The sequence below is a fragment of the Canis aureus genome, chromosome 2, assembly GCF_053574225.1.
Source record: "Canis aureus isolate CA01 chromosome 2, VMU_Caureus_v.1.0, whole genome shotgun sequence".
Lineage (NCBI taxonomy): Eukaryota > Metazoa > Chordata > Mammalia > Carnivora > Canidae > Canis > Canis aureus.
In genome coordinates, this window is record NC_135612.1 from 86,467,646 (window position 1) to 86,494,655 (window position 27,010).

Sequence of the window (27,010 nt, forward strand, 5' to 3'; positions counted from 1 at the left end):
CTTGCTCCCATTTTTGCCTTTGCCTCCCATAGTTGATCCTTCAATTGTAGCTAAAGTGACTTTTTAAAAAGTAAAACAAGAATGTTGCTCCCTTGTTTAAAATTCTCCAATGGATTTCCATTGAGATTAGAGTAGATCCAAACTCCTTATAATGACCCATGGGTCCTATACAATCTGGCCCCTGCCTACCGTAATGACCTCATCTCAGCCCACTCCCCCTTGCTCACTATGTCCATCCATGCTGGTCTTTTCCTATTGTTACCACACTCACACTAATTTCCTTCCTTACACTTGCTCTTTTGTCTGCCTGGAAGACTCTTTTCCAGTCCTTAAAAAGGCTCCATAATGCAGCGCACATTCTAAATAAATGACTTTTATATAGTATTATTTCCCCAATAGGTTGAATACATAGTTCTGGGAATCAGAAGATGAGAGAAGGAGATCCCCACCTTCATTCACTTCTAATGGTCCATTTGGGGAATTTGTACTCCCCATTCCTGAAACTCTGGATTCTAAAGAGTTAAGAGTCCTAAGAGGAAATACTTCCACCATGGCTGTCCTCTGCGCTCTCTAAGCTCCTCATGGCAAGGAGCCCTTGTCTTGCTTAATACAACTTCAAAGAGAAGACTTTCCTAACTACCTTCTCGCTAGAATCCCTCTCACTTCCAGCACATCCAGTCATTCTCTGTCATACTATCCTGTATTTTTTTTTTTTTGCAGTACTCATCAATATCTGAAATTATCCTATTAATTTCTTGCTTATTGTTTGTTACTCTCCACTGGAATATAAGTGTCACAGGGGCAGGAATCTTTTCTATTTTGTTCATCACTATAGCCTTAGCATCTAGAACAGTTCGTCACATAGAGTTGATGCTAAGTAAATATGTGTTGAGTGAATGAATGAATATGAGACTTTTTTTTTTTAAGTTTTTATTTATTTGTACATGAGAGACATGGAGAAAGAGGCAGAGACATAGGCCGAGGGAGAAGCAGGCTCCCTGTGGGGAGACTGATGAGAGACTCGATCCCAGGACCCCAGGATCACGCCCTGAGCCGAAGGCAGATGCTCAACCACTGAGCCACCCAGGCGTCCCTATATGAAACTTTCGAACTTTCTGACAAGTCATATAGAATCTGTTTGGAAGTGGTTCATATTTAAAATAAGGAAACCTACTCTTTAATATCTCAAATTAGGCTTCTTGGGAAGCAGACTCAGGTATTGAGATTAGCGTACAGGAAATTTATGAGGGAGTGCTCCATGGATCAACACCAGTAGAAGGGAAAGGAAGAAAATAGGATTGGATAGAAACAAAAGCGTGCCTGTGATAGTCCTTCAACAGGCCAAAGTCAATCCCAATGAGGACTCCAAAGCTAGGATAGCTTTTCCATTTGGGTCCAGATCATAGTGGGTGGACCAAGACATATTCCCATAATAATCGATCATTAGACATAGGCTACCGTGGGTAGGAGGTTACAGATACCAGCACTCAATAGATCTTATTGTTGTAATGAATGCTCATCGCCTCCTTCCTCTATTAGCCATCTATTTAAGCTTCATCCCCAGGTAGCATCTTTGATGCTCCTGATGGCTTACCTGGTAATAAAATCCAGAACTTCAAATCTTAAGGGTCCAAGTCCATGGTCACCTATGCCATTCTCGGGCTGTGGCTACTACATTTGTATATTTATTATCAAAATTAGAAATGAGAGCACCAAGATGTGCTGAGAGGAAAACATATTTTTTTGTGTGTAACAGCAGGCCTAATCTCATCCTAGTGACCCAGGCCAATTACCTCTGTTAAGATGATGATTCCTTTTCCTGCCCTCTGGTCCCTTACCATGAGGAGCTTAGAGAGTACAGTTAACAGCCATGGTGGAAGTATTTCCTCTTAGGAGTCTTTTAAAAAAATTTGTTTTGGGGGGGACGCCTGGGTGTCTCAGTGGTGTAGCACCTGCCTTTGACCCAGGGCATGATCCTGGAGTCCTGGGATCGAGTCCCACATCAGGCTCCCTGCATGGAGCCTGATTCTCCCTCTGCCTCTCTCTGTGTGTCTCTCATGAGTAAATGAACAGAGTCTTTAAAAAAATAAAATAAAATAAAATAAATAAATAAATAAATAAATAAATAAATAATTTTTATTTATTTATTTATTCATGAGAGACACAAGGGAAAGTCAGAGACATAGACAGAGGGAGAAGCAAGCAGGTTCCTTGTGGGGACCCCAATGTGGGACTTGATCCTGGGATCCCAGGATCAGTCCCTGAGCTGAAGGCAGATGCTCAACCACTGAGCCATCCAGGTGTCCCTCCTTTTAGGACTCTTAATTCTTTAGACTCCAGAGTTTCAGGAATGGGAAGCACAAATTCCCCAAATGGACCACTAGAAGTGAAGGAATGTGGGCATCTTCTCCCACCTTCTGATTTCCAGAATATTGGGGGAAACAGCACCATACAAAAGTCATTTAGTCATTATTTAGAATGTGCATCACGTTATGGAGGATGGCATGCCATCTTCATGAGATGTTGTCTCTGAGCCAGTTAGTCTATCATGCTAGTTCTGGGTAGTGCAGTATGTGATATGAACAGTGTCTTTCCTGGTCATATGTCTGTTCAAGTACTTCTTTTAATGCTAAATAGATCCCTTTGTCTGTCATCATGATATGTGAAATCCCGTCCGACACCATGATATGTGAAATCTCATAATAGAGGATTAAACACTTATATGGTAAAATAATAGTACTGGCTGAGGATTTTGGACAGAAAAAAAGAAATCCATACCTAGAATATGGGTCTATTCTTGTCAAAATGAATGGCTACCCCTTCCAGGGGTGATGGTATCCAATGTGGTTAACTTCTTATCAAGTGGTCGCTTGGTCTCTTGGAGGGATTATATCATATTGGGCATTCGATGTTGGTTTTTGCTGTGAAAAGGTTGGATATGCAGTGATGGTAGTAGCTAGATGAGCCTTGTTAAGTGGAACCCATGCTGCTGTATCTACCTATAGCTTCCATCCCTGCTACCATGAAGGTCATGTGTCCATCAAGCAAGCACTGGAGTGGCTGATGAAATGTGGTTTATTAGTGCCTCTTCTATGATGGATGTTCTTTGATGGGCATTAGCATATGAAATAAAGATCATCACACTCTGTTCCCACTTCCAAATGTTCATCTGCATGGCTTTACCCTAATCCTCATTGTTCTCCAGTCTTCCAAGCTTTCTGCTTCCAGACCCCTGACCAGATGGCCAAGTTATTCAGCATTGCCCATGAATCCCTGTGGGTTCTCATTTCAGGCCACTTCTCTTTCCGTGCAAAGGAGCTCACTGAGTAGGAGGATTTCCCCTTACCACCAATCTTTCAAGATCATGCTGAATAAGACAGTGGTGCCGTCACTGTTCATTTCTAGGTTTCACCAACGAACCAAATCGAGTCATTTGTGACTCCATCTCAGGCTTTCCCCTCTATGTCAACTGATCATTGAGATCGTGAGATGAGCAGTGCGGTACTGGTAAGTATTTAACAACCAGTTTTCTGAAAAGGAGAAAAAATATGTGATTGTAGCATTCTTTCATTTTCATGGTATAAATACTTCTACTATGGTCAGTCTCTAACTATCCACATGATGTCAACAGGATGGTAACATTCCTGAAAATTTAACAATGAGCACTCATGAGCTGGTACAAACTGGCCCCAGCACACCATTAGAGCTGAGGGAGAGGTGCAGGTAACAGTGGTGGTTGATGGAGCTACATGCATGCTACTTGCACTGACACAGCTTGCTTGTGCTCTAGTTTTATTGCTGTCCGATACTAGAGGTGCCTCTTCCATCCATGCCCTTCTCACCTTATGGCTTGAGAATGCGATGGAACCTAGCTTGTGAGGGGAAGTTGGTCACTTGATGTTCTGTGACTAGGTACGTGTCTCAATCAGGATACTCCAAAAGCTGTTTTTTGAAAGGGGTTGCATTTGATATGGCCTTGATCCAGAACTTATGAATCTACATTGTGATTCTCCAATCAGGCTTATATAAAATCCACATGTCATCTTTTTCCATCACTGACACCCCTTAACACTGTAGGATCTGCTGGGCTGTATGGTCCAAGAGGCCAGCTGTGCCCTCCAGCCTGGACCTGTGACAGTCCTTCCCTACTATGGGCCCCCTGAAAAAGAGGCATCCATCTGTGTCACCTGCTATGCGAGCTAGAGCGGTACATTTGGGAATATATTGCTTACAGAACTTGAAGAGACCTACTTAGCAGGCAGTTTGCTGTCTTGCATGTGATGGCAAGGAGATGTCCCTGCATAGCCAAGATCACTAGACTCTAAAAAATTACTTATGTGGAAGGCTCCTGAATCTCATTCTCTCTCTCTCTCGGGACAGAGGGAGAGGGAGACTCTTAAGCAGGCTCCATGCCTAGGAGCCTGACATGGGGCTCGATTTCATGACCCCGAGATCATGACCTGAACCAGATGCTTAACCAACCGAGCCACCCTAGTGACCCACTCCCGAATCTTTTAAGGGTTGTCTCCCTCAAGAGTGCACGTGAATTACCAAGGCCTCCAATCTCCTAGCCACTCATTTATTTGGTCCAGCTAGCATGTGTCATCAGTTTCTCAGACCCATGTGCTATCATGTGGGAGGTCCAGCTGGTTCATGTCTCTTTAGACTGTGTTATGACAGAGGACAGCAGAGTTTTAAACTAGCTCTGGGGCAAATCTATAAATGGATACTGTTGCATGCTCCAAAGGAATGTGAATTGTTTCTGATTTTTTTTTTTTTTTGATAGTGGTAGAAAAAGAGTCAATTTGCCAGATCATTGCCACATATCATTTACCTGAGTCCATGCTAATCTGCTCTAGCAAAGATGGCTCACTTGACATAGCATCTACAATTGGGGATGCTATTTAGTCAGGTTTGTGATAATCAGTGGCCCTTCTCCAGAATCTGTCTGGATTTTGCAGAGGCCTGACCAGTAAATTAAATGGAGGTATGACAGGGACTACCACCCATCATCCATCTTTTAGATCTTTAAGGAAGGCAACCATTTTTACTTTCTTTCTCTCATTTCTTTTTAGTGTGGTAAAACATATACAACATAATGATGACCCTTTTAACCACTTGAAAGTATGTAGTTTAATGGTATTAAGTATATTCACGTTGTTGTGCATGTACTCATTTCTAGAACTTTTTCATGTTTCAAACGGAAATCCTGTACCCATTAAACAAGAAATCCCCATTTCTACCTTTCTCCCAACCCTTGGCAACCACCATTCTACTTTCCATCTTTATGAATTTGGCCACTGTAGGTACCTCAAATGAGCAGAATGATATGATACTTTTGTGTCTGGCTTATTTCACTAAGCATAACGCCTTCAAGGTTCATCTGTGTTGTACATGTGTCAGGTTTTCGTTTCTTATTAAAATTAAGTAATATTCCATTGTATGTGTACACCACATTTTCTTTATCCATTCATCTATTAGTGGACATTTGGGCTGTTTCCACCTTTTGGCTATTGTGAATAATGCTGCTATGAACATGAGTATACAAATGTCCATTCCAGTCCTGCTTTCGGTTCTTTTGGGTACATATCCAGAAGCGGAATTGCTGAATCCAATGGTCACTCTATGTTTAATTTTTTGAGACATCACCATCATTGTTTTCTATAGTGGTTACCCCATTTTACATTCCCAACAGCAACGCACAAGAGTTCTAATTTCTCCTCATTCTTGCCAATACTTGTTTTGTTTATTTTAATAGACATCCTAATGGGTATAAAAGTGGCTCCTCATGGCATTTTAAATTCACATTTCCCTAACGATTAGTGATGTTGAGCATCTTTACGCGTGCTTATAGGTCATCTATGTATCTTCTTTGGAGAAATCTCCATTCAAATCCTTCACCCATCTTTTAGGTAAGTTGTTTTTCTTGTTTCCCTAGGTTGATTTTATAACTGTTTTCTACAGTTTTTTCATTATGTCTTTTTTCACCTTTTCTTTTGTCTGCCTTCTCTGGTTTTAACTGAGTATTTTATATGATTCCATCTTATCTCCTCTTTTAACTATCAATTACATGTAAATGTAGTGGTTGCCAAGTGTACTCTCCCAGGTCCTGCTGGTACCTGTGAGCTAGGTCCTACAGCTTCTTCGGGGCAGGGTCATCCTAGGGTTATTGGCCCTAGGATGTCCCTGGAATATCATATGTTGTGACCTCACTTTAATTATTGCCTAGTAATCAGCAGAGAAGTGTAGATGTATCTTGAGAGAAATGCATTATTATCCTGCAGAGGGGAGGCCTCTCATTAATTTACAAGCAAGGAACACTGGCTTTTAATAGGGAGGAGTGGAGCATTTGGGCAGGCTCAGTAAGTTGAAGGGGTTTTGGGGATTCAAACTGTTCAGGTATCTGAACCTAAATGTCCCCATCCCATGTGTCACAGTCCCACTCATTCCCGACTAGGTTCCTGACCCTGACATATCACGCCTGCCTAAGTGGAGAGTTTAGTCTTTGCAAGTTACCACCTGGCTTTTGTACTCTTATGTTTAAGTCCTGGGGCTGGTCCTCAGTTTTCTCTGTCTTCTCACCGCAGGAGAGGAGAACCTCTTTGTATGCTCCCAGAAGGTCTTCTGGCTTTCACACTTCACTGTGAATTGCAGATCCACCACTCTAATTATTCGTTACCTCTTGCCACCATCAATTCCATTTGGCGGTAGTCATGACATCCTGTGTGCTTACAGGTACTATTTCCCCTGTACTTTGATAGCAATGCATGTTCTTTCACTATACACTACACACTCTTTCCCAGGACACCACAGGTGAAACTTTTAGTTGCCTAGCTTACATAGCTCATGGTAGCCATGTTCTACCCATTACCACTGATTCATGGTGGCCGGGTGACCAGTGGCCAACCCCAAAATGCAATCACAGTGTCTGCTTTCTTGGATCATTCCTGGCACCAGATCTTTTAGGTTGGGTTCCATAAAAGGTAAATTCTGAAGCAAGATGAATGTTCGGGAAGCTTATTAAGCGGTATATTAGGATCAACAGCAGTGGAAGGGAAGAGAGGACAGTAGGACCAGACAGTGAAAAAAATGGGCTGTGGTGTTGTTGCATAATACTGTTCCGGGTTCCTGGGAGGTAACTTCTAAACCATTGGAATTTGCCAAGTAATAGGATTGTCTTTGTCATTTACAGTGGGTCTGGCCCTTTTAGTACTTATCAGAGCTGTAACAAATGACACGTTGTTGTTTTCTGTTTTTTGTTTTGTTTTGTTTTTTTGTAGTTAGCTGTCTAATGCCTCTCTTCCTCTGATAAGTGTGATGAAGGCAGGAACTATGGCTATTCCCTTTAGACTAAATTCAATGCCTGACCTAGGTGTTTAATAAATACTCACTGAGCAAATGAATAAATGAAGAAATTTAGATAATAGTGATAAAGTGTAGTGGTTAATAGTGTGGCTCTGTAATCAGGCTGGGTTCAAATCTTCCAAATCCTTGTCCGTCCATGGTAAGCTCGGTAAAGGAGTCCTCCCCTTGCACAAGGTATGAAGTTCAGTTTATTGGTCCACGCTGAGTTTGCCAGACGGGTGGAACTTTTCCTCAATAACCAAACCCTAGAATAATGTGGAATAAAATACCTATTTTTTATCAGCATCATCAGCAGTAGCAGAAGCAGCAGCAGCATACCAGCCCTAAGCACCAAGACCATCTGGGAATCCCAGAATTGTCACCTTGACCATAGTCCTTGCCCTGTTTGCCCATCAGTTTCCTCACCTGTGAATGAGTCTGACTCATAAAACCTAGCCAAAAATAGTTGTAAGGGCCGGGTGGGTTAAAGTGTCTGGTGCACAATAAGTTCTCTATATGTGTTTGCTCTTATCATTATTATTCATAAATTTCGGTTGGAAGACATCGCTGCCTGGACACCTGGAGCTGGTTAGCTGCCTAAGACATTCCCTCTAGGGTAATAAATTCATGCCAGAGACAAATAGTAGTCAGAGGGTTGTCTAGTAGACAAACTGTTGGTATAAAGGAAATATTCTCTGGCATTTCCAGGAAGCTGTAGGAACCTGGTGGGTGGCTCTTCTCTACTCTAGGGCAGCTCTATCTGAAAATCTAGGGTGGATCATCTAGGCCCGGAACTCTGCCCCTCTTCCCCGGTGGTGTGAACAACCTGGTAGTTTCTGGCCCTTTGTTCTCCTAATTATAGATTCCAGACAGCCCACTATCTTTGGGTCAGCACGGCTTTCCTTCAGTCAGGTCACAACACAATTTATTCCGTGATCTTTTTTTTTTTTTTAGATATATCCTAGGCCCCAGGCAGAAGCATCATCATCTTGATTTCAGTTCCTCCTTTACCAAGTCTCCTTGCACCTTTATGACAGGCTGATGCCTCTTGGGGGGAGGGAGGCGTGTCCGCAGGTACAACTCTAACCTTCTCCCTCATTATTCCTCCAAAATTTTCAAGTACTGAACAGTAGCCCCCAAGCTGAGAAACCGATACACCCAGGGGGCCAAGATCCACAAAAGTCCTAGAGTCATCGCGCCTCAACAATTTGCTGTGGCTTCAGGGACACCTATTAGGACGTGACTTATCTTCAGCCTCAGTGTCCACATTTACGACACCTGCCTTGCAGCGTTGCCCTAAGGATGAGGACAGAGGTAGGGTTAACACTGTGGAATCACCTAACAGGCATACAGAGGGGGGGGAAAAAAAAGAAAAAAAAAAGCAAATTATGCCCTGACTGCCAATTTTCTCTGTTCCAGTCTAAAAAAAAAAAACCTCTACAGGTTGAATGCAGGTTGTCCATGCTGGGAGCAAAATGGGGGCACCTGGGGTGCTCAGTGGTTGAGCATCTCCCTTTGGCTCAGGTCGTGACCCCGGAGTCCTGGGATCGAATCCTGCATGGCGCCTGCTTCTTCCTCTGCCTGTGACTCTCACGATTAAATAAATCAAGTCTTTACTTTTTAAAAAGATTTTATTGATTTTATTTGTTTATGGGAAACACAGAGAGATGAGGCCGAGGGAGAAGCAGGCTCCCTGCAGGGAGCCCATGCGGGACTCGATCCCGGGACCCCAGGATCACACCCCGGGCTGAAGGCAGGCCCTGAACCGCTGAGCCACCGGGGCTGCCCCCAAATAAATAAAATCTTACAAAAAAAAAAAAAAAAAAAAAGCAAAAAACAACTCTTAAAACACACACAAAACCCAAAAAGGGGCAAAATGCATGGTGGGCAGCCTGGGCATTTTCTCAGCTGCTTCCTTAGCCCAACTGGGAAGGTCTGGTCGGCGGCCCAAGCTCAGGGTTTGCAGGGGCAGAGCTCTGGGTTCCAGTCCTGCGTCGGCGCCGCATCAGCGGTCCCGGTTGGGTAGTTTCTCAAACTCTCCCGGGGTCAGACTCCGCTGAAGCCGGGGCGGCAGAGGTGGATCAACTTTCCGAAGCGGGACTTGACGGTCCTCGGCGTCCGCGCCCCGCATCAGCGCGGGCTGCAGGCCGCGGGGGACCAGCCCGGGACCAGGGGGCGGACGCGGGCGCGGAGGGGGCCGGCGGGAGGCCCCGCCCCCGGCGCGCGCGCACCACGCACGCCCGCACGCACGGCACGCACGGCACGCACGGCACGCCGACCACGCCGCGGGGGCGCGCGCGCAGGCCCAGCCCTCGTCGCCGCCGCCATTTTAGCTCCTGGTCCCGGCCGCACGGTGTGGGCTGTTGTGGCGGGAGGGGTGGGGGTCCTCCGGAGTGAAGTACCGACGCAGCCGCCAGCTTCCTCTGCTGCGCCTTCCTTCTGCCGCCCGCTCGCGGAGCCCGAAGATGTCCAAGCGGCACCGGCTGGACTTGGGGGAGGATTACCCCTCCGGCAAGAAGCGTGCGGGGACCGATGGGTAAGGCAGGCCGGGGGCGCGAGGCGGCGGCTCGGGCTTTTGTTGGGCGGGCGGGCGGGGGGGAGGGGGTCCCCGCGAGGAGCCCCGCAGGAGCCCGGAGGAGCCCCGGAGGAGCCCCGCAGGCCCCGCAGGCCCGGGCCCTTTGTGTCGCTCCGGGCTCGGCCGGGCAAGGGCGCGGGGAGATGTGTGCGGCGCGGCCGCCGCCCGGGCCGCGGGAGGGGGGGGGGGGGGCTGCGTGGCCACGAGGGCGTCTGCTCCGCGGGCCGGGCCGGGCCGGAGCCGCCTGCAGCGGGGCGGGCGGGAGGCGGCCGCGACCGCGTGGCCCGGGCTCCCGGGGGAGGCCTGGGGCGCGGGGGGTGCTGGGAGGGCGCGGCGGGGGCTCCGGGCCGCGGGGGCCGCCGGGACGGGTGCTCGGACGCGCGGGGTCCCCGGGGGCTGGCGGGGGCTGCGGGGGGCGCCTGCACCGGCCGGAGCTGGCGCGGGAGCGGGAGCGCGGGCGCCTCGGTCCATTCAAACCCCCGGAGGAGGTCCGGGGGCGAACTTCCGCCTCGGCCTACGCTCCCGCCATCTCCCCGGTTTCCTGCCCTTGGGTCACACGGCGGTTCCTGGGGGGCGGGCCCGGGGGTGTAGGAACCACAAGCCCACTTTTTTTCTTTCTTTCTTTCTTTCTTTTTCTTTTTCTTTTTTTTTTCCCGCCTCCGCCAGTATATCCCTTCTTCATTAGTAGCTTTTGGAACACGCACTTTTCAAAAAGGTTGTGTGTATTTTATTTTTCATTTTCTTCAATTGAATTAATCTATTTTTGGTATTTATGGCAAAATGTCGCCCGTGGGGAGGTTGGGCCGAGAGTCGAAATGCCCGGGGGGCGCTTGCGATCGCTTTTTCCCTTTCTCATAGCCCCCCTCCCCCCCCCCCCCGCCCCCCTGCAAGCCGCGGAGGAGTCTGAGCAGTAGGCCGACCCGCGCGCTCCTCCAAGTCCTCTCTTGTGTCTCCCTTGTCTTGTTTTCCGTTCCCGAAGTGGCAGAGATTTTTGTTTGGGGGGTTCCGGCCAGAGAGCACGTGTCTGGAGCGTGCAGGCGCGACTCCTGAGGATCTGGCCACCGTGCGTGGAGAGGGTGTCCATCGGCCCGGCCCGCCTGTGCCTCGTGTTGGGTCTGTTGTTGGCCCGGGGCGCTCGGGCTCGGCCGGTCTCCACTTGGTTGTGGAGCGCCTCGCGGAGTGGGGGCCTGGGTAGGGGGGCGTGTGCCTCCGACACCCTCCCACTGCTGGATGTGGGAAGCGGGACCGTATACGACACTTGAGTCTTGCAAAGTGGTTGCGTCCGCAGTGTTAGACGTTGGCTTTCTTTCTTTTTGGACTGTTTCCTCTCTTTAGGATCTCCCTCCCCCCACCCCAGCAAAACTTTAGCACTTCGGGTTAAAGACTCAGCTGGAAGTTACTTTGAAGAGTGTTACTCACCGGCCCCACTCGAGGGAGGCGAAGTGGGCCTGCAGAGTTGTCCAGGCGGCTGGTACGACCGCACACGGTTTACAGCGGGATTTAGAACCTTGATCTTTCCATCCTCACTCCTCGCCTCTTGCCTTTTTTTTTTTTTTTTTTCCTTCATTACAACACGGACTGTGGCTGTAGTTAGTCAGTGCAGCCTATTTTAATGACATCTGTAATGGGTTGTCAAAGTAGGGAACGCCTGGTTCTTGCTTCCTGTGAGGTAAAAATAAATTGGCATGTCATCTGGCCAAGATGCAGCTCATGTCCCTCATAAGAGTTCAGGTTGGAACAAAAGATGCTGGGATGCCATGAATTCACTTATTCATATTTGTATGTAGGCGCACCGTTAACTGCTTCAGGTTTAGTGGCCTGAAGCATTTAGGCTTTACATGGATATATGCTCCTTTCCTCTTGAGGAACAGAGAGCCTTAGTAAAAAAAAAAAATTGTGGACTTTTTAGGCTTACGATGGTGGCCTTACTGATTCTCATGGGTATTCTATATCTACCTGTTGGTGAAGGAGTTTGGTATAAAGCCCAAGTTCTGAGCTACTCTGCAGAGAAGTTTCTATACATACTTCTAATCACTTCTCATACAATTAATTTTTTAGCAACGGGTTACAGCTGTGAATAGTGCTGCCTCCTCAATGATTTTAAGTCACTTTTGTTGACTGCCATGCAATCTTGAAGTTGTTTGGTTGGTTGGTTGTTGTGTTTTTTGTTTGTTTGTTTGTTTGTTTGTTTTTTAGCCCTGATAGTTATTAGCAAGTGGTTTTTAATCTGAGGGAGAAGCTTGACAGTCAGTCTTAAGAACTCCACTCCTAAGCTTGGCTGGCCCATTTCCCCAATACTGAGAAGGAAGGTAATTTGGTGGGAGATTTCTTTTAGATTCAAGTTCCCAAACTGTATATGGTGTTACTTATGCTGTAATTTATTTGGAGGTCAGGTAGAGAAGTTGAAGGTTTCTGTTACACACTAACCTTATTACTTTTTTCATCATCCCACAGAATTTTGCTTTATAAAGTTATACCAAAAAGACAACTGAAGTATGGAACATGAGGACATTTTCCATTTTGATGTTTGTTTCAGAGATTACTTCCTAATAAGAGCTTTTCTCCTTAATTGGTGGGAAAGTGAAACAAATATTAACATATGTAGAGTACATAATGTGCTCCCAAAACTGTTCTGGGGGCAGTGTGTATATAACCACATTTTCACTACCTTCCTGTGATATAGGTGAGGTTAAGTAACTTGCCCCAAGGAATACAAGAAATGTCCATACATAAATAAAAGGCAAAAATGTCCAGTGTCTCTGAAATCTTCATCCTCGTCTTTTACCCCTTGATGGACATTGTTTTTAGTCTTTGCATGTCTTATAAAAACATCTTATTTATTTAAATGAGGTGGAGGGAGAAGCAGACTCCTGTTTGGGCTGGGCAGGGAACCCCATGTGGCTGGATCCTGGGACTCTGAGATCATGACCTGAGCCGGAAGCAGACACTTAACTGACTGAGCCACTCGGGTGCCCCAGTCTTTGCATGTATATTCACAAATATAAACTATATATTTTCCAATATAACGTTTCCATACGTTTCTATATGCGTTTCCAATATAATGTAAAACAGTGGGATGTTTCATTATGGGTTGTTTTGTGCTTTTTTATTTGCTAAAAAAAAAATGTGTCCTAAAGTAGAATAGATATATATTATCCTTTTCATTGGCTTTATAATATTCTAAGTATAAAGGGGGATCATAACTTATCTACCCAGTTTCCTATTCTTTAGTGTTTAGGTGGTTTCCCAATGTCTATTATTTTACAAGTGAAAAGTATGAAGAACATCCTTTTGTACACAAATTTGCACACTTACATCCTTAAGAGAAGTTCTAGGAGTGAGATTGCCAGATAAAAAGCAATGCTTATTTATTTTAAAAGCATTTATTTATTTACTTACGAATGACAGAGAGAGGCAGAGACACGGGCAGAGAGAGAAGCAGGCTCCATGCAGGGACTCCGATGTGGGATTCGATCCTAGGACCACACGGGCAGAGAGAGAAGCAGGCTCCATGCAGGGACCCCGATGTGGGACTCCATCCTTGGACCCCGGGATCACGCCCTGAGCTAAAGGCAGAGGCTCAGCCACTGGGCCATCCAGGCGCCACCCCCAAAACAATGCTTATTTAAAATACTCTGCTTTTGATAACCAGCTTTTACATCTTCATTAGCTGTACTGTAGTGCGTATTCCATGTAGAATTTTAAAATGGTATTTTAAATTAAACCAAAAGATCTTTCCGTCATAAGCAATATTTATCAGGTATTTACTATATTCCAGGCACAACTTTAAGCATATTACGTATATTAACTCATTTAATTCTTGAAATACTGTACAAGATCTATGAATAGCCACATTTTATAGGCAAGGAAAGCAATAACTGGTCATACAGATAGCCAAAGTGCTGAGCTAGGGCTGAGCTGAGACTTGGCTGTGTGATCAATAAAGCACCACTTTTTATTCAGTTTTTAAGCGTTATATGTCAATGAGTAAATCTTAACCGTAAAACTCTCCTGTATAATGAAAGTGCTTGTTTTAAAAAAGAAAACAAGCAGGAGGCCTAGGTGGCTCAGTTGGTTAAGCCTCTCCCTCACCCTTCATTTCGGCTCAGGTGATGTCAAGGTCGTGGGATCCAGCCCCGCATAGGGCTCTGTGCTTTGTCTCTCAAATAAATAAATAATCTTTAAAAAAAAATGCATACACATGGCAGCTTACATGTTAGTTATGAAGCAGTAGGTTTGAGATAGCCCTCTGTAGCTGCTTTTTAATTTTTATCCTCCCTCCCCCATTGAAAGTAGATAGTTTGAGTCATAGGCAACATTTCAAAATGATTGAATTTGCCGCGTGCATCCTTCCTGTTGCTTTCTTATTTTAAGCTCCCAACTGTTTTATTAATACTTTTTTCTTTGCAGATGGCAAATTGAGACTTACACCTTGCTATTGGTTATACAGCTGTGATCTCAGTGCTCCTTTTACTCTTTTTATTTTTACCCCCATTTCTCTGGCAGCAGTTAAATCTTTGTGTCCTTAGAATGTATTTTATACTTTCTATGCTGTAGTTATTTTGGTAATGAAGTTTTTGATGAAGTAGGCCCTTGAAAAACATCTTTGTATAGGTATTACTGTAACAAAGTAAGGTGTTATGATTAACTCTTTTTTTCCCAAGATTTTATTTACTCATGAGAGACCTAGAGAGAGGGAGAAGCAGGCTTCCTGTGGGGAACCTGATCTGGGATTCGATCCCAGGACCCCCGGGGTCAAGACCTGAGCCAAAGGGAGATGCTCAACCACTGAGCACTCCAGGTGCCCCCATTTTGCTCCCAGCATGGACAACCTACCTGCATTCAACCTGTAGAGGTTTTTTATACTGGAACAGAGAAAATTGGCAGTCAGGGCATAATTTGTCCTCCCCCCCCCCCGTTTGCCTATTATGTGATTCCACAGTGTTAACCCTACCTCTGTCCTCATCCTTAGGGCAACACTGCAAGGCAGGTGTCGTAAATGTGGACACTGAGGCTGAAGATAAGTCACGTCCTAATAGGTGTCCCTGAAGCCACAGCAAATTGTTGAGGCGCGATGACTCTTAGGACTTTTGTGGATCTTGGCCCCCTGGGTGTATCGGTTTCTCAGCTTGGGGGCTACTGTTCAGTACTTGAAAATTTTGGAGGAATAATGAGGGAGAAGGTTAGAGTTGTACCTGCGGACACGCCTCCCTCCCCCCAAGAGGCATCAGCCTGTCATAAAGGTGCAAGGAGACTTGGTAAAGGAGGAACTGAAATCAAGATGATGATGCTTCTGCCTGGGGCCTAGGATATATCTAAAAAAAAGCAGTCACGGAATCAATTGTGTTGTAATCTGAATGAAGAAAAGCCATACTGACCAAAGCAGGGAACCTGATGATCCCTGGACCCAGGATCACGCCCTGAGCCAAAGGCAGATGCTCAACTGCTGAGCTACCCTGGAGTCCCCCGTCACGACTTACTTTGTTAATCCCTCTCCGCCTCCCATATTTTAAAAGCCTTGAAAGGTTAGTTAGGTTCATATGTTAGTACCTAGTACTGTAGTATAGAATCTCCTTAAACTTACTATATTTTTGTCTCATCTCTTGATGGTCATGTAATGGTCTTCTGTCCAGCCCCACTCCTAAAGTACTAGACACGTGAATCCTTTGCTTTTAGACCGGATGTTCTTTAAGGGTTCTTTTATGTTCTGTGACCACGTGTATGTTCATGGCTACAATGCTGCTCTCTTTGTGGGCCACATTTCTGTGTACTCTGTTGTAAACTTTCTCGTTCACATTTGGGGCAATATAAATAATGAGTACCTTAGACCAAAGGCAGAATGAGATAAGCAAAGAAAGGATGGTTGACGGCATATTTCAAAGATAGCCCAGGAAGCTATAGTCTGAGAGTTGATTTTGTTTATTAGGTTATCCTTTGGGTTCTTTTTCCCTTTGATTTCCTTTCTCTTTGTATCAGATGGGATGAAAGGTTTCAATCCTAGCTTGTGTGTCCTGTGATTCTGTAGGGGGTGAACACTTGGATGGGAGAGAGGAGGATTACTTTTTATATATGTATCTTATATTTGTATGAAAAGTATGAATATGTGGATATATGAAAGTATATATATGAAATGTGTATGTATGTGTATATATGGAATAACTTTAAATTCCTGTGGAATACAGTTATATTTTAGCGAGGACAAAAGAAAATAAGATTGATCTGCTTAACATTTCTGTATTTGGGGAGCCATCCTAACTCCTGCTGTCTCTAGAGTTTTAGCTGTATTCTGTCAAGGGGTTTCTGTTGTCCTGCTGATGTGCTTTTATAGGGAATGAATGGTTTTTCCTACTCAGCTACTGATAATTGGTGCATGGGAAGTTTGTATGTCTTTTGTGTCTTATGGATAAGGAATATTGAGGTGTTCAGTGGCTTGTCTCATAGCTCTATATTGCCTCAACTATTTCAAGTCTGGGTCCAAATACCTTGTAGAAGTTTGCTATAGGAATTGGTCTGAAGCTTATTTAAAAATTATTATTGTATTAGGAATCATGCCTGCTAACTGGAAGTAGATACTAGAACTGAGTACTTAAAGTTGACCTAGGCTTAGTATAGTGACCGTCTGCATAATTTTAGCATTTTAAGACAACTTACTATTGTTCAGTGGAGCTTGTTTTTTTAGTGGTTATATTTCACTTGATAGATGTCCAAAGTATACATAGGTTTACAGAGTTTTGCAGTTACTATTAAGGATATCATGCAAGAGAAAACAATGAAAACAAAAGGAAGTGTTTTAATTTTAGTTTTTTTTTTAATAGGACAAATACATGCTTATAAAACAAAATTGGGAAACTGATTTAAGGCATAACTTGAAAATGAACTCACCTACAATCCTTTAACTCATGTTTGTATTACTGTTACGTGAAGTAGAATGGTCCTTGTGTCCAGAAGCAGTTTTGAATTTTGAACATACTTTCAGTGCAAAAAATAACTTTTCATGTAACTTGAGGGAGAATCTGGGGAAAATTGTGATGCCCATATCCCCCTCTTGCTTTATTTTCTCCTCCTTTCCCCCCACCTTACTCTCAGTCTTTAATTTCTACTGTCTAAATAAGTAGGAAGGGGTTTTACTTTACTCAATCAAGTCCGAGTCTTGTGTAACAACAGCTGGTGGCTAAAGGTGTAGAAAGAGATGGTCCCTTAAGAGAATTTGAGGTCTCATCAAGGAAAGAAAAAGATTTATGGGTGAGGCATGGAGAATTCTTGATTATAAGGTCTTTTTCATTATGTCTGATACTTACATAATTCATTGGTTTATTCATTTGGTGGTTAGACATTCCTGTTCTTTGTGACTATAACACTGCCAAGAACATTTTGCGTAAAATTCAGAATCTGAATTCTAAATTTTTATTTTTAGGAAGGATCGAGATCGTGACCGGGATCGTGAAGATCGGTCTAAAGATCGAGACCGAGAACGTGATAGAGGAGATAGAGAGCGGGAAAGGGAGAAAGAAAAGGAGAAGGAATTGCGAGCTTCGACTAATGCTATGCTTATCAGTGCTGGATTACCACCTTTAAAAGCTTCCCATTCAGCTCACTCAACTCATTCTGCACATTCAACACATTCGACACATTCTGCTCATTCAACACACACAGGACATGCAGGACACACATCACTTCCACAGTGCATTAATCCATTTACCAACTTACCCCATACTCCTCGATACTATGATATTCTAAAGAAACGGCTTCAGCTCCCTGTTTGGGAATACAAGGATAGGTTTACAGATATTCTGGTTAGGCATCAGTCCTTTGTACTGGTTGGTGAGACTGGGTCTGGTAAAACAACACAGGTGAGTTATTATTGTGTACCACAGTACATACTGTATTAATGTTTACATTTACTAAATGTTGCTTATTTGATTGGAAGTCCTTCTGCCTTGTCTGTCTCCTAGAACATCCTGAAGACTAGCTACTTTGATGTTTATAGTGCACAGAGTGGGAATCCTGTAGGGAGTGCCTATTTTCCTGAGTCTAGGGGAATATAGCAGTGCTGTTTTGTTAATGTTAAATATGGCAGAATGATGCATTCTGATCACTTTGACTCTGGGGTGGTACAAATTTGGAGGTACAAGTATTCTATTGCTCTGAGTAGAAATTTGGAACCACTGGGATAGTTTTGTTTTTGTTCTTGTTTGTTTTGAACCATGTGAAAATTATCCTTTTTTTTAAAAAGATGGAAGAGCTGAGTAAAGTCTCTTTATTCATGACCTCCACATCCATCTAGTTACACTTGGCCTAGAAGTAAACACTATCTTGTTAGTAATATATCTAGGATATTTTCCAAAAATGGATGAGCCATTGTTTACTGGTCCCATGTTATCGATCTCTAGGCTGCTTCTGATGGTTGTTTTTCATGAGCAAGTAGATCCATTAGACTATACTGTGGAATTAGAATATTTACGAATCTGATATGTGAAAAGTAGTATCAGCATAATTTTTAATTTGCATTTCCTGCTATGAGTGAGGTGTTAACCATATTTCCCATATGTTTGAGCCTGACCAGTCACAAATTTCTAAGAGATTGCAAAAGTAGCAGTCCTTGGCCATTGTAGAAAATTTGGAAAATCTGGAAAGTGTCGAAATGAATTTAATAACTTGTCTTACCATGTAGAAATTATGACTGTACTGTGTTTCTTCCTGGCTTATTTTCCATGTTTATGTACCTGTGACCCAAGTTTATAATGGAATGTACTGCATACGCAAGTTACCATTTAAGTTTCATATGCCACAAACCTAGATTGGAGTATATCATGGAGACATTTTGAAGGCTACAGTGGCAACCAGAATAAGAAGTTTTGAAAGACTGAGCCTTACTGAATACGATTTTTCTTCATAACTGAACGAAAATCTAGTATTGATGTTAGGAACTGAAACTGATAGGTTTATTTTTATCACCTTATGGAAGTTTAATGTGTGAAAAGATACGACTTTAAACTTATTTTAAAGAATTATTTAGTATTTAAAAGAATTATTTCAACTAGTTTATCTACATAGTATTTAATTAGCTATTGGATAAAGCTAGGCACTGTGTCCCTTGTATGTATTATTTGTGTCAACAACCTTACAAGGAAGTTGTTAATCACCATTTCACAGATGAACAAAATGAGCCTTAGATTCATAAGAGTCTTAGAGGTTTTAGTGGGTTGTCCGTGGTTATGCATAGTAGATTTAGGTGGGCTCAGTATTAAGAACTTTGTCCCATTGGCTATTGTTTATAGCCAATGCTATATTTATTTCATTCTGCTATTCTGTGGTCTTATGTGGTTAACCTTATTTCAGAGATGAGTTTCTTTAGTAGCAGTTAATGCAGATGGTCAAGTCAATTCAAAATGAGAGGTTTGTAATTATTTGGATGAATATTTGTGGTATTTTTTGTTTGTTTTTGTGTACCTAGGATTGCAGAGCAGTTGGGTTCAAAGGGAAGCTGAAAAGCTTTATTTTATTTATTTATTAAAGATTTTATTTGTTTACTCATGAGAGAGGCAAAAACACAGGCAGAGGGAGAAGCAGGCTCCATGCAGGGAGCCCGATGTGGGACTTGATCCCACATTGCAATGTGGTATGTTCATGCTATATCCATATATAAGAAACTAAAGCCAGTTGAGTGTGAACGGGGGCACAGGTTTGGTGAAGAGAAAGCTTTGTATGCTCTGTATATGGACGACAGACTTTGTAGGAGATCATAGCAAAATTTGACTCTGTATAAGGTAATAGAATAAACAGTAGATTGTGGAGTTACTAATCTTAGGGGACGTGGGAGGGATTAATAAGTATTTGGAGGAAGGTGCAAAATGGTTTTGAACTTCTTGAATTTGGGATACTCAAGTGGAAAGGACCGTTAGGTTAGGGATGGGAACGTAGTTAGGATTGTCAAATGTATTATAGGTAATATTAGAAATCAGGAGAATAAATAAGACCAATCAGGATAATGTGTAAAGTAAGACTAGAGGGCTGAGGATCAGTTTTTAGGAAGGTAGCTTCAAATGGAGGAAGAGAAGAAGCTGAAAGGAAGGAATCATCCCTGGTTTGAACAGGCCAGTACACTGCGTATTTCAGTTCCCACTTCCCTTCTTCAGTCTATTCTTAGAAATATGAATAGATGCATTGACTGTGCCATTTTCCAAATATTGTCTGGGAACCCTTGAAGGCTCCTGCAACTCTTTCAGAGGTCCTGGGAATTTTTTGTATACTTCAACAGAACAAAAATAGTGCAACACATTTAAATTGAGACCAGTAAGAGAATCCAAGTGTCTTCTATTAAGCCAGACATTAGAGACCTGCAAAAATGCAAAACAGTGTAGTCTTCTTGCTAATTTTTTGTTTTCTTTTTTCTTACTTGGAAGATGTAATTTTCATAGAAAATGTGTTAGCATAGAATGGGTTTCTTTTGTTAGAAATTAATATTGTAACAGCTTTTGAGTTTAATTTCCTCATACAGTAAGTCTATTAGTTGTTTGGCATCCTTGGTTATTTTAGGAGTATAAAAGTCCTGAGATCAAAAGTTCAAAAACTGCTGAATTAGCTAAAACTGTTTATATCTTACTTTTAAAATGGGAGTAAGTTATCCGTTTCACTGGAGTGAATTTAAAAAACTTTGCAAATTCTTGCCTTGAGAATTCCAAAATTTGAGCATTTTTGCCTTGAGAATTCCAAGCTCATTCCAACGAGCTTTAAATAGCTTTAACTGAATGGTAAATGTTTCTTTGAATTTCATTTTATTTGGTCTTAAAAAGTACATTTTGCCTTTGTAAGAAGCTTGCTGAGATTAGATATGAAACTTCGCTGGAAAATCTTTTAAAATTTGGTTTGTGGGTTTACAAGCCTAGAGAGATCCTTCACTTTTAGGGTAGTATTTATTTCTGTTCATTTTAAGTCCTTTTAAAGATAGGCATTGTTACATTCTTAGAGAAGCGACATAGTCATCCCTCCCCTTTCAGGTATTTGTAAGTGAAAACACTTATCCCCAGTTTGCACAAGTAACCTAACTAAAATGTAGTAATGGTACAGCAACCAGTATTCTTCAGGTGCATTTGTACAAATCCTGTAACACCCCTCCCCCCCCCACACACACACATTTTCTGTAGTATTTGACAGGCTTTTGAATGCTTTGTTGGAGACCTATCATGACTTTATAGCAGTGGACTCCCATTTAATGTAGTGATCACTTAAGATTTTTCCCATGGTTCTTACCCAGGTAAGTGAGTGAAGAGCCATGAAATTAGAGGTTCTATTGATGGAACAAGGAGAAAATGTGCCATTGTCCTGGCAGCCAACCAACTTGTGCTTGTTGGTATTTTTCTCTAGGTGCTGTTGAATTTGAGATTGACAGTTATTGAAATTGACTTTTAAGATGGCACCTAAGGTGGTGTTCTGTTGTACATACCTCTCTTGAAGGCAGAAGAATAGGAGCTTACCAACTTAATTTGTATTGACGTAAAAGATACAGGTTTATAACCACAAGGGTTTGTGATTTCTATTTTCACCTGCATTTTGTAATTCAAATTGCATAAGAATTTATTATTTCTGAGAATATTTTTGGAGACTCAACATTTGTTATAAAGTAGAATTTTTCATAAGTTGAGTTTTTTTCCAGTGTATAGAGAAATGCTTAATGATAGAATAGTTGACACTGTAGAGCATATTCAGCATAGCCTCAGTGGACCTAACCTGCTCAGAAGTACAGTTACGTTGGATTAGTGTTATATATGGCCCCTCCTTGGCTTGGAGAGCTCATGCTATAAGTTTGGGTCTTAAATAGTAATTTGTGGTGTGCCTAATTGAATTTTGTTTTATATTATTAGAATGCAATGAAATACTACATGTAAAATATACCTGATATGCTGGCAGAGTGGAATTAATTTAAATGTGAAATTATTTGATAGATTCCACAGTGGTGTGTGGAGTACATGCGATCATTACCAGGACCCAAGAGAGGAGTTGCCTGTACCCAACCCAGGAGAGTGGCTGCAATGAGTGTGGCTCAGAGAGTTGCTGATGAAATGGATGTGATGTTGGGCCAGGAAGTTGGTTACTCCATTCGATTTGAAGACTGCAGTAGTGCAAAAACCATTCTTAAGTAAGTACTATCTTTAAATATGCATATTTTGTTTCTCTACTGGTTTTCTGCCACTAGATAGAGGGCTTAGATAGTGGAGTCTCAAGTCATCCAAATTTAAAATAGTCCAAGAGTAGACCTTCTTAGATTTAGCAGGTGACTTTTTAATATGAATTCTCTTTCTTGCTGGTAATGTATATAGCTGTTCAGTAGACAGCTTCAAAGGTCAGATTTTAGTTATTTGGTGCTGTATCTTAGGTGAAATGTATCATTTAAATGTGATAGAAAAGTGATAGATCTTAGTAAATGAGTTTCTTTTAGAAAGAATGTTGTGTGGGATGGAATAGAAATTATTTGGGGGATAGGGCTTTTAATGTTAATTATACAGTTATTATCATACAGATGTTATGAGCTAAAAGGAGGAATCTTTTGTTGTGTAATAGAGTCTTAGAGTCTCCTCAAAGTCCTTTTCCTTTATAGCTGTGGTGCACGATTGACTATCATGTTGAGCTTTTTTGTAATATTTTCTTTAACTGTCCTAATTTTTTTTCATCTTACACTTATATTCTGCTTAAGTTGTGGAAATGTTGTGTTGCTGGATGGTAATTCTTTTGAAAAATTTACCCTTTTGTTGCTTCTGTTTATTCTGTATATATGTGACATTTAAGTCATTTTTTAAAAAATGATTTCTTTGTCACAATGTAATCTCCCTGAGGTTTTTTAAAAGACAATTCTGGAAAAAAAAAAAGTTACATGGGTAGTGAAATGAGTCACTGATGGCAAAAATATATGTAATCTTATAGGGAAAAATATATATTGTAGAAATTTTCTTTTTTTTATTGTAGAAATTTTCAAATGTATACAGAAATACAATAGTATGATGAACTTCCATGTGTTTATCATGCATCTTCGACCATTGCCCAGCTTGTTTCATCCATATCCCAACCTTTTCCCTGCCCCATATAATTTGAAGCAAATCAGACGTTTTATACTTTGATCTGTAAATATTTCAGAATACAGAGGTCAGAGATACAGTTTCTTATACAGTTACGATATTCACAGGTTTAAAAATCTCCTTATTCCAAGCATCCAGTCATTCAAGTTTCATGTCAGCTTTTTTCTAGTTTCTTTGATAAGCATTATTAGAACTTCAGGTTAAAGAGTTAAATATTGTTTTTAATAGTAGCTGGACAATTTACTTAAATCAGCTTGTCTTTATGATTTTAGGGTATGTTTTTGGTTTATATCTTAAGTTTCATTGAGAGCATCTTTTTAGTTTAGTGATTATCACGTTCACTTTTAATTATATAATTTTTGAAAGAATTACATAAATCATAACTTAAGGTTTTATACTAATTTAAAATGTAGATAATGTCAAGGACTTGAGGACAATAAAGGGCAGGCTTTACTCATCTTTAGGAGAAATGATACAATTATTCACTTGAATTTTTTTGGCAAACCACAGTTGAACAGGGAAAACGAATTTGGAAATTGGGGAGAGGCAAGTTATATGCAATATTGGGTCTGTGTGTGTGTGGTAGGAAGTGGAAGGTTTTCAAAAGGTATACTTGTGAAAGATTTTGGTTCGGTTAATAGGGAATGACAAGTAACATAAAAATAGATTTGATAGATCAAAATGAACGTATTTTTGGCATTGTGATGTTTTCTTACGGAATGATTCCCAGAGGCTATAACTAAACTTTAAACAAAAATCTCCGCTTAATTCTGGACAGGGCAAGCTTACTGGGATATCTTGGAGAATCTGAAGAGATAGAAGCTAACGTAATACTGTCTTTATGTGATACTAAATCCAATATAAGAGTATGGAGCAAGTGATAGTTTTGATAATAGGAATGCTTCACTAAATGGGAGTATAAATCCCTAGATATATTTTGTATAGTTATCTATCAACTCATTTTTTTGAGAACCCCAGATGTTAAAACAGCCAAGATTTAAGGATCAGTTACATTAATCAGTTGGGTAGGAAGAGTGAATACCTACGACACCTATCAGTCTCCTCCTGGAGCTCTTCTCATAACACTATTGACCTTTGAGCCATGGAGAGGGTAGGAGCACCTCCTGCCCCCACCCCCCACAAATCTGTGTTTAACTTCTGACTTTGCCACAAATTACCTACTAATAGCCTACTGTTGACCTCACTATTAACAGTTAGCACATTATGTAGGTATGTATGTATTATCTACCATATTCTCAAAATAAGGTGAGGGAAAAATCATGAGAGAAAATACATGTACAGTCCTGTATTGTATTGAAACAAATCTGTGTATAAGTGGACTTGTGCAGTTCAAACCTGTGTTGTTCAGGGGCAGTCTTGGATGTAAAAAGCCTATGTATCCATTATTTAGTCAGGTAAAAAGCTGCTAATTTTCACCATAGAAGGATGGTGAAGAGGACTAACTTCCGAAGATTCTGTCTGAGGGACTCAGAATTCAACCACATTTTTCCTGATTTCATTATTGACAGTAAACACACTTTTTTACTAATTAAATTTGTTTCAGAGTACTTTAAATTAATGTATCTTTAAATCTCTGTGTACACTGAGGATCTAAGGTATCGGGACACCTGGGTGGCTCAGCAGTTGAGCATCTGACTTTGGCTCAGGGCGTGATCCTGGGGTCCTGGAATCCAGTCCCGCATCGGGCTTCCTGCATGGAGCCTGCTTCTCCCTCTGCCTGTGTCTCTGCCTCTCTCTCTCTCTCTCTCTGTGTCTCTCATGATTAATAAATAAAATCTTTAAAAAAGGGGGGGCGGGATCTAAAGATACCTTTTCTGGTGTATGGGACATATATCCATAAATTCTAGATCCTTGATCTAATATTGTGCTGTTTTCAGAGAATTGGTTCTAGTGTAAATTAGTGTACTCTCTCTATTAGACTAGTCTTAAAAACCTGTCCAGTCTCAAACAAGTTAGTTTTCTTTTCTCTATGTTTTTTCCTTCTATGTCTCAGCCTCCTTCTGTGTCTCTCATTTATTCAGATGTCCCAGGCAAGTTAGTTTTCAAACGGCTACCACTGTAAATGGTTTTTATGTATCACTTGTTATGATTTTTGCCTGCTTCTGTTGCTTTTCTGAAGTATTCCTTTTGCAAAATACTTATGTTCCTTTTGCTATTTTGGCTTGGAAATTTTGGGAGAAAAAAAGTGAGCTAGTTAAAGAAGAGCACACTAGTCAGTGGAAGATGTTGCCAAATTTGTGACTAGTCAGTGAAAATATAATTCACTTTAAGGAAGATGAGGTAATAAACTGTTTCAGTGGATTTTAAGAAGCACTTTGAAGTTACGACAAATTTTGAGAAATCTCCATTTATTTTGAGGGAGCTGATAATTGTTTTTTAGGTAATAAAATAGTTTAATAGTCTTGAGCTTTCAGGCAGACATAACATTTGAAGTTGGTAGTTTTGTAGCTAATTTAGTTATTTCCTTTTTGTCCCTCCCCAGCTACAAAATTCTGAGATATTTTGATGTTGAGGGAACCCAGTAATTTACATAAGTAATGATAAGTTAGTTGTTCATTTAATTATCTTGTGTGTTGGACAGTGCTAGATACAGTACTAAAAAGTAATCTGGTTCTTGTCCCCATAAAGTAAATAAAGTAAATACAATTTCAAATTGTGATTAGGCTTCAGAAAGAGAATACTGGGGTTTGTGTGAAAGCATGATTTGAAAATTCAATTTAGATTGGAAAAGAGCGGATGGAATAAAGGCCTGAATTGAAAGTGATAGTTCAACAGGGTAGGGATTGGGGTACAGGGAGCAAAGCTTTCTTGGCAGATGGAACAGCATTTTTAAGAATTTTGGGGGGGGGGCCACCTGGGTGGCTCAGTGGTTGAGCATCTGCCTTTGGCTCAGGGTGTCATCCTGGAATCCTGGGATCAAGTCCTGTATCAATCAGGCTCACCCCCGCAGGGAGCCTGCTTCTCCCTCTGCCTGTGTCTCTGCCACTCTCTGTGTCTCTCATGAATAAGTAAATAAAATCTTAAAAAATAAAAATAAAAAACTTTCTTTCTGAAGGGAAAAAAGAGTATTTTTTACTTTAAGGGACACTGCAGTCTGTGTATTTTTTAAAGTATTCAGATGATTTGTGTTAAGTCAGCATTTCCATGCCAGATCACTTGAGATGTTACAGGACTGGCTTATGGACTGTATGGATAACTAAAGATTGATTTCTTTTTTTGCATAAACTCTTTGGGAAACAGAGTTTGTGTCTCTATCTTTATACTTGCCTTGTGGATGGAATTTCAGGGAAAAAAACCCTGAGATGGAAAAGGCAACAGAGGAGAGTGAAATTTGTCACTACACTGTAGACTGCGGGTGAATCTTTGACATAATCGTGAAAAATGGGTAACTTTTTCATGAAAAGACATTTTCCCCTGATTTCTTGGTGGAGAGTGTGTAATGATAGGGTGACTTGGTGTATATAATTTATAATTTGCCTTCTCTTCTGAATCTTTTGCTTTTGGTATCAGATTCATTTCAATTTTGGCATCTGTCACAGGCCAAGGAATTGATCTGGGGTAATGTTTATGAAGCAGAAAGTGTTGTAACTCTTTCAAGGACATGTGTTTTGTAAGACCTGTACTATCCTGAGTTGTTTGTATATATAGCTTCAGGACAAGCTGCTGGAAAAATCAGGAAAAGTTACGGACAGGACGTAGTTTAAATCTATAATTGAGTGATAAGAATGAACAGAACTTAGGGTCTCACGGTGTGATAAACCCCTTGTTTACAAGGAGAAAAGGGAGAGGGAGAAAAAGGAAGGGAGAAAAGTTTTGAAAAACCAGCCAAAGAAGTACTATTCTATGCAATATGTGTCAGAAACTTTATGCATTTTTTAATCTCAAAAAGGCAATCTAGACAAGAAGATGAAAGAAAATCTAAAAATATTTAATAAGTAAGGAGATTCCAGTAGAAACACAGCTACAATAAGGAGCTGGCTGGTATAGTACCTTTGAGGTT

The 27,010-nt window shown here is 41.6% G+C and overlaps 1 protein-coding gene across 1 annotated transcript in view; it reads left to right on the plus strand.

Annotated features, from left to right (window-relative positions):
- The first annotated feature begins 9,660 nt into the window (after positions 1–9,660).
- DHX15 (DEAH-box helicase 15) overlaps positions 9,661–27,010 on the plus strand; it is a 59,572-nt gene continuing 42,222 nt past the window's right edge. The window contains exons 1-3 of the mRNA XM_077880920.1: positions 9,661–9,880; positions 17,334–17,769; positions 21,862–22,055. Coding sequence (XP_077737046.1) covers positions 9,810–9,880; positions 17,334–17,769; positions 21,862–22,055 — 701 coding nt within the window. The 5' untranslated portion in view covers positions 9,661–9,809. The remainder of the gene's footprint in view (positions 9,881–17,333; positions 17,770–21,861; positions 22,056–27,010) is intronic.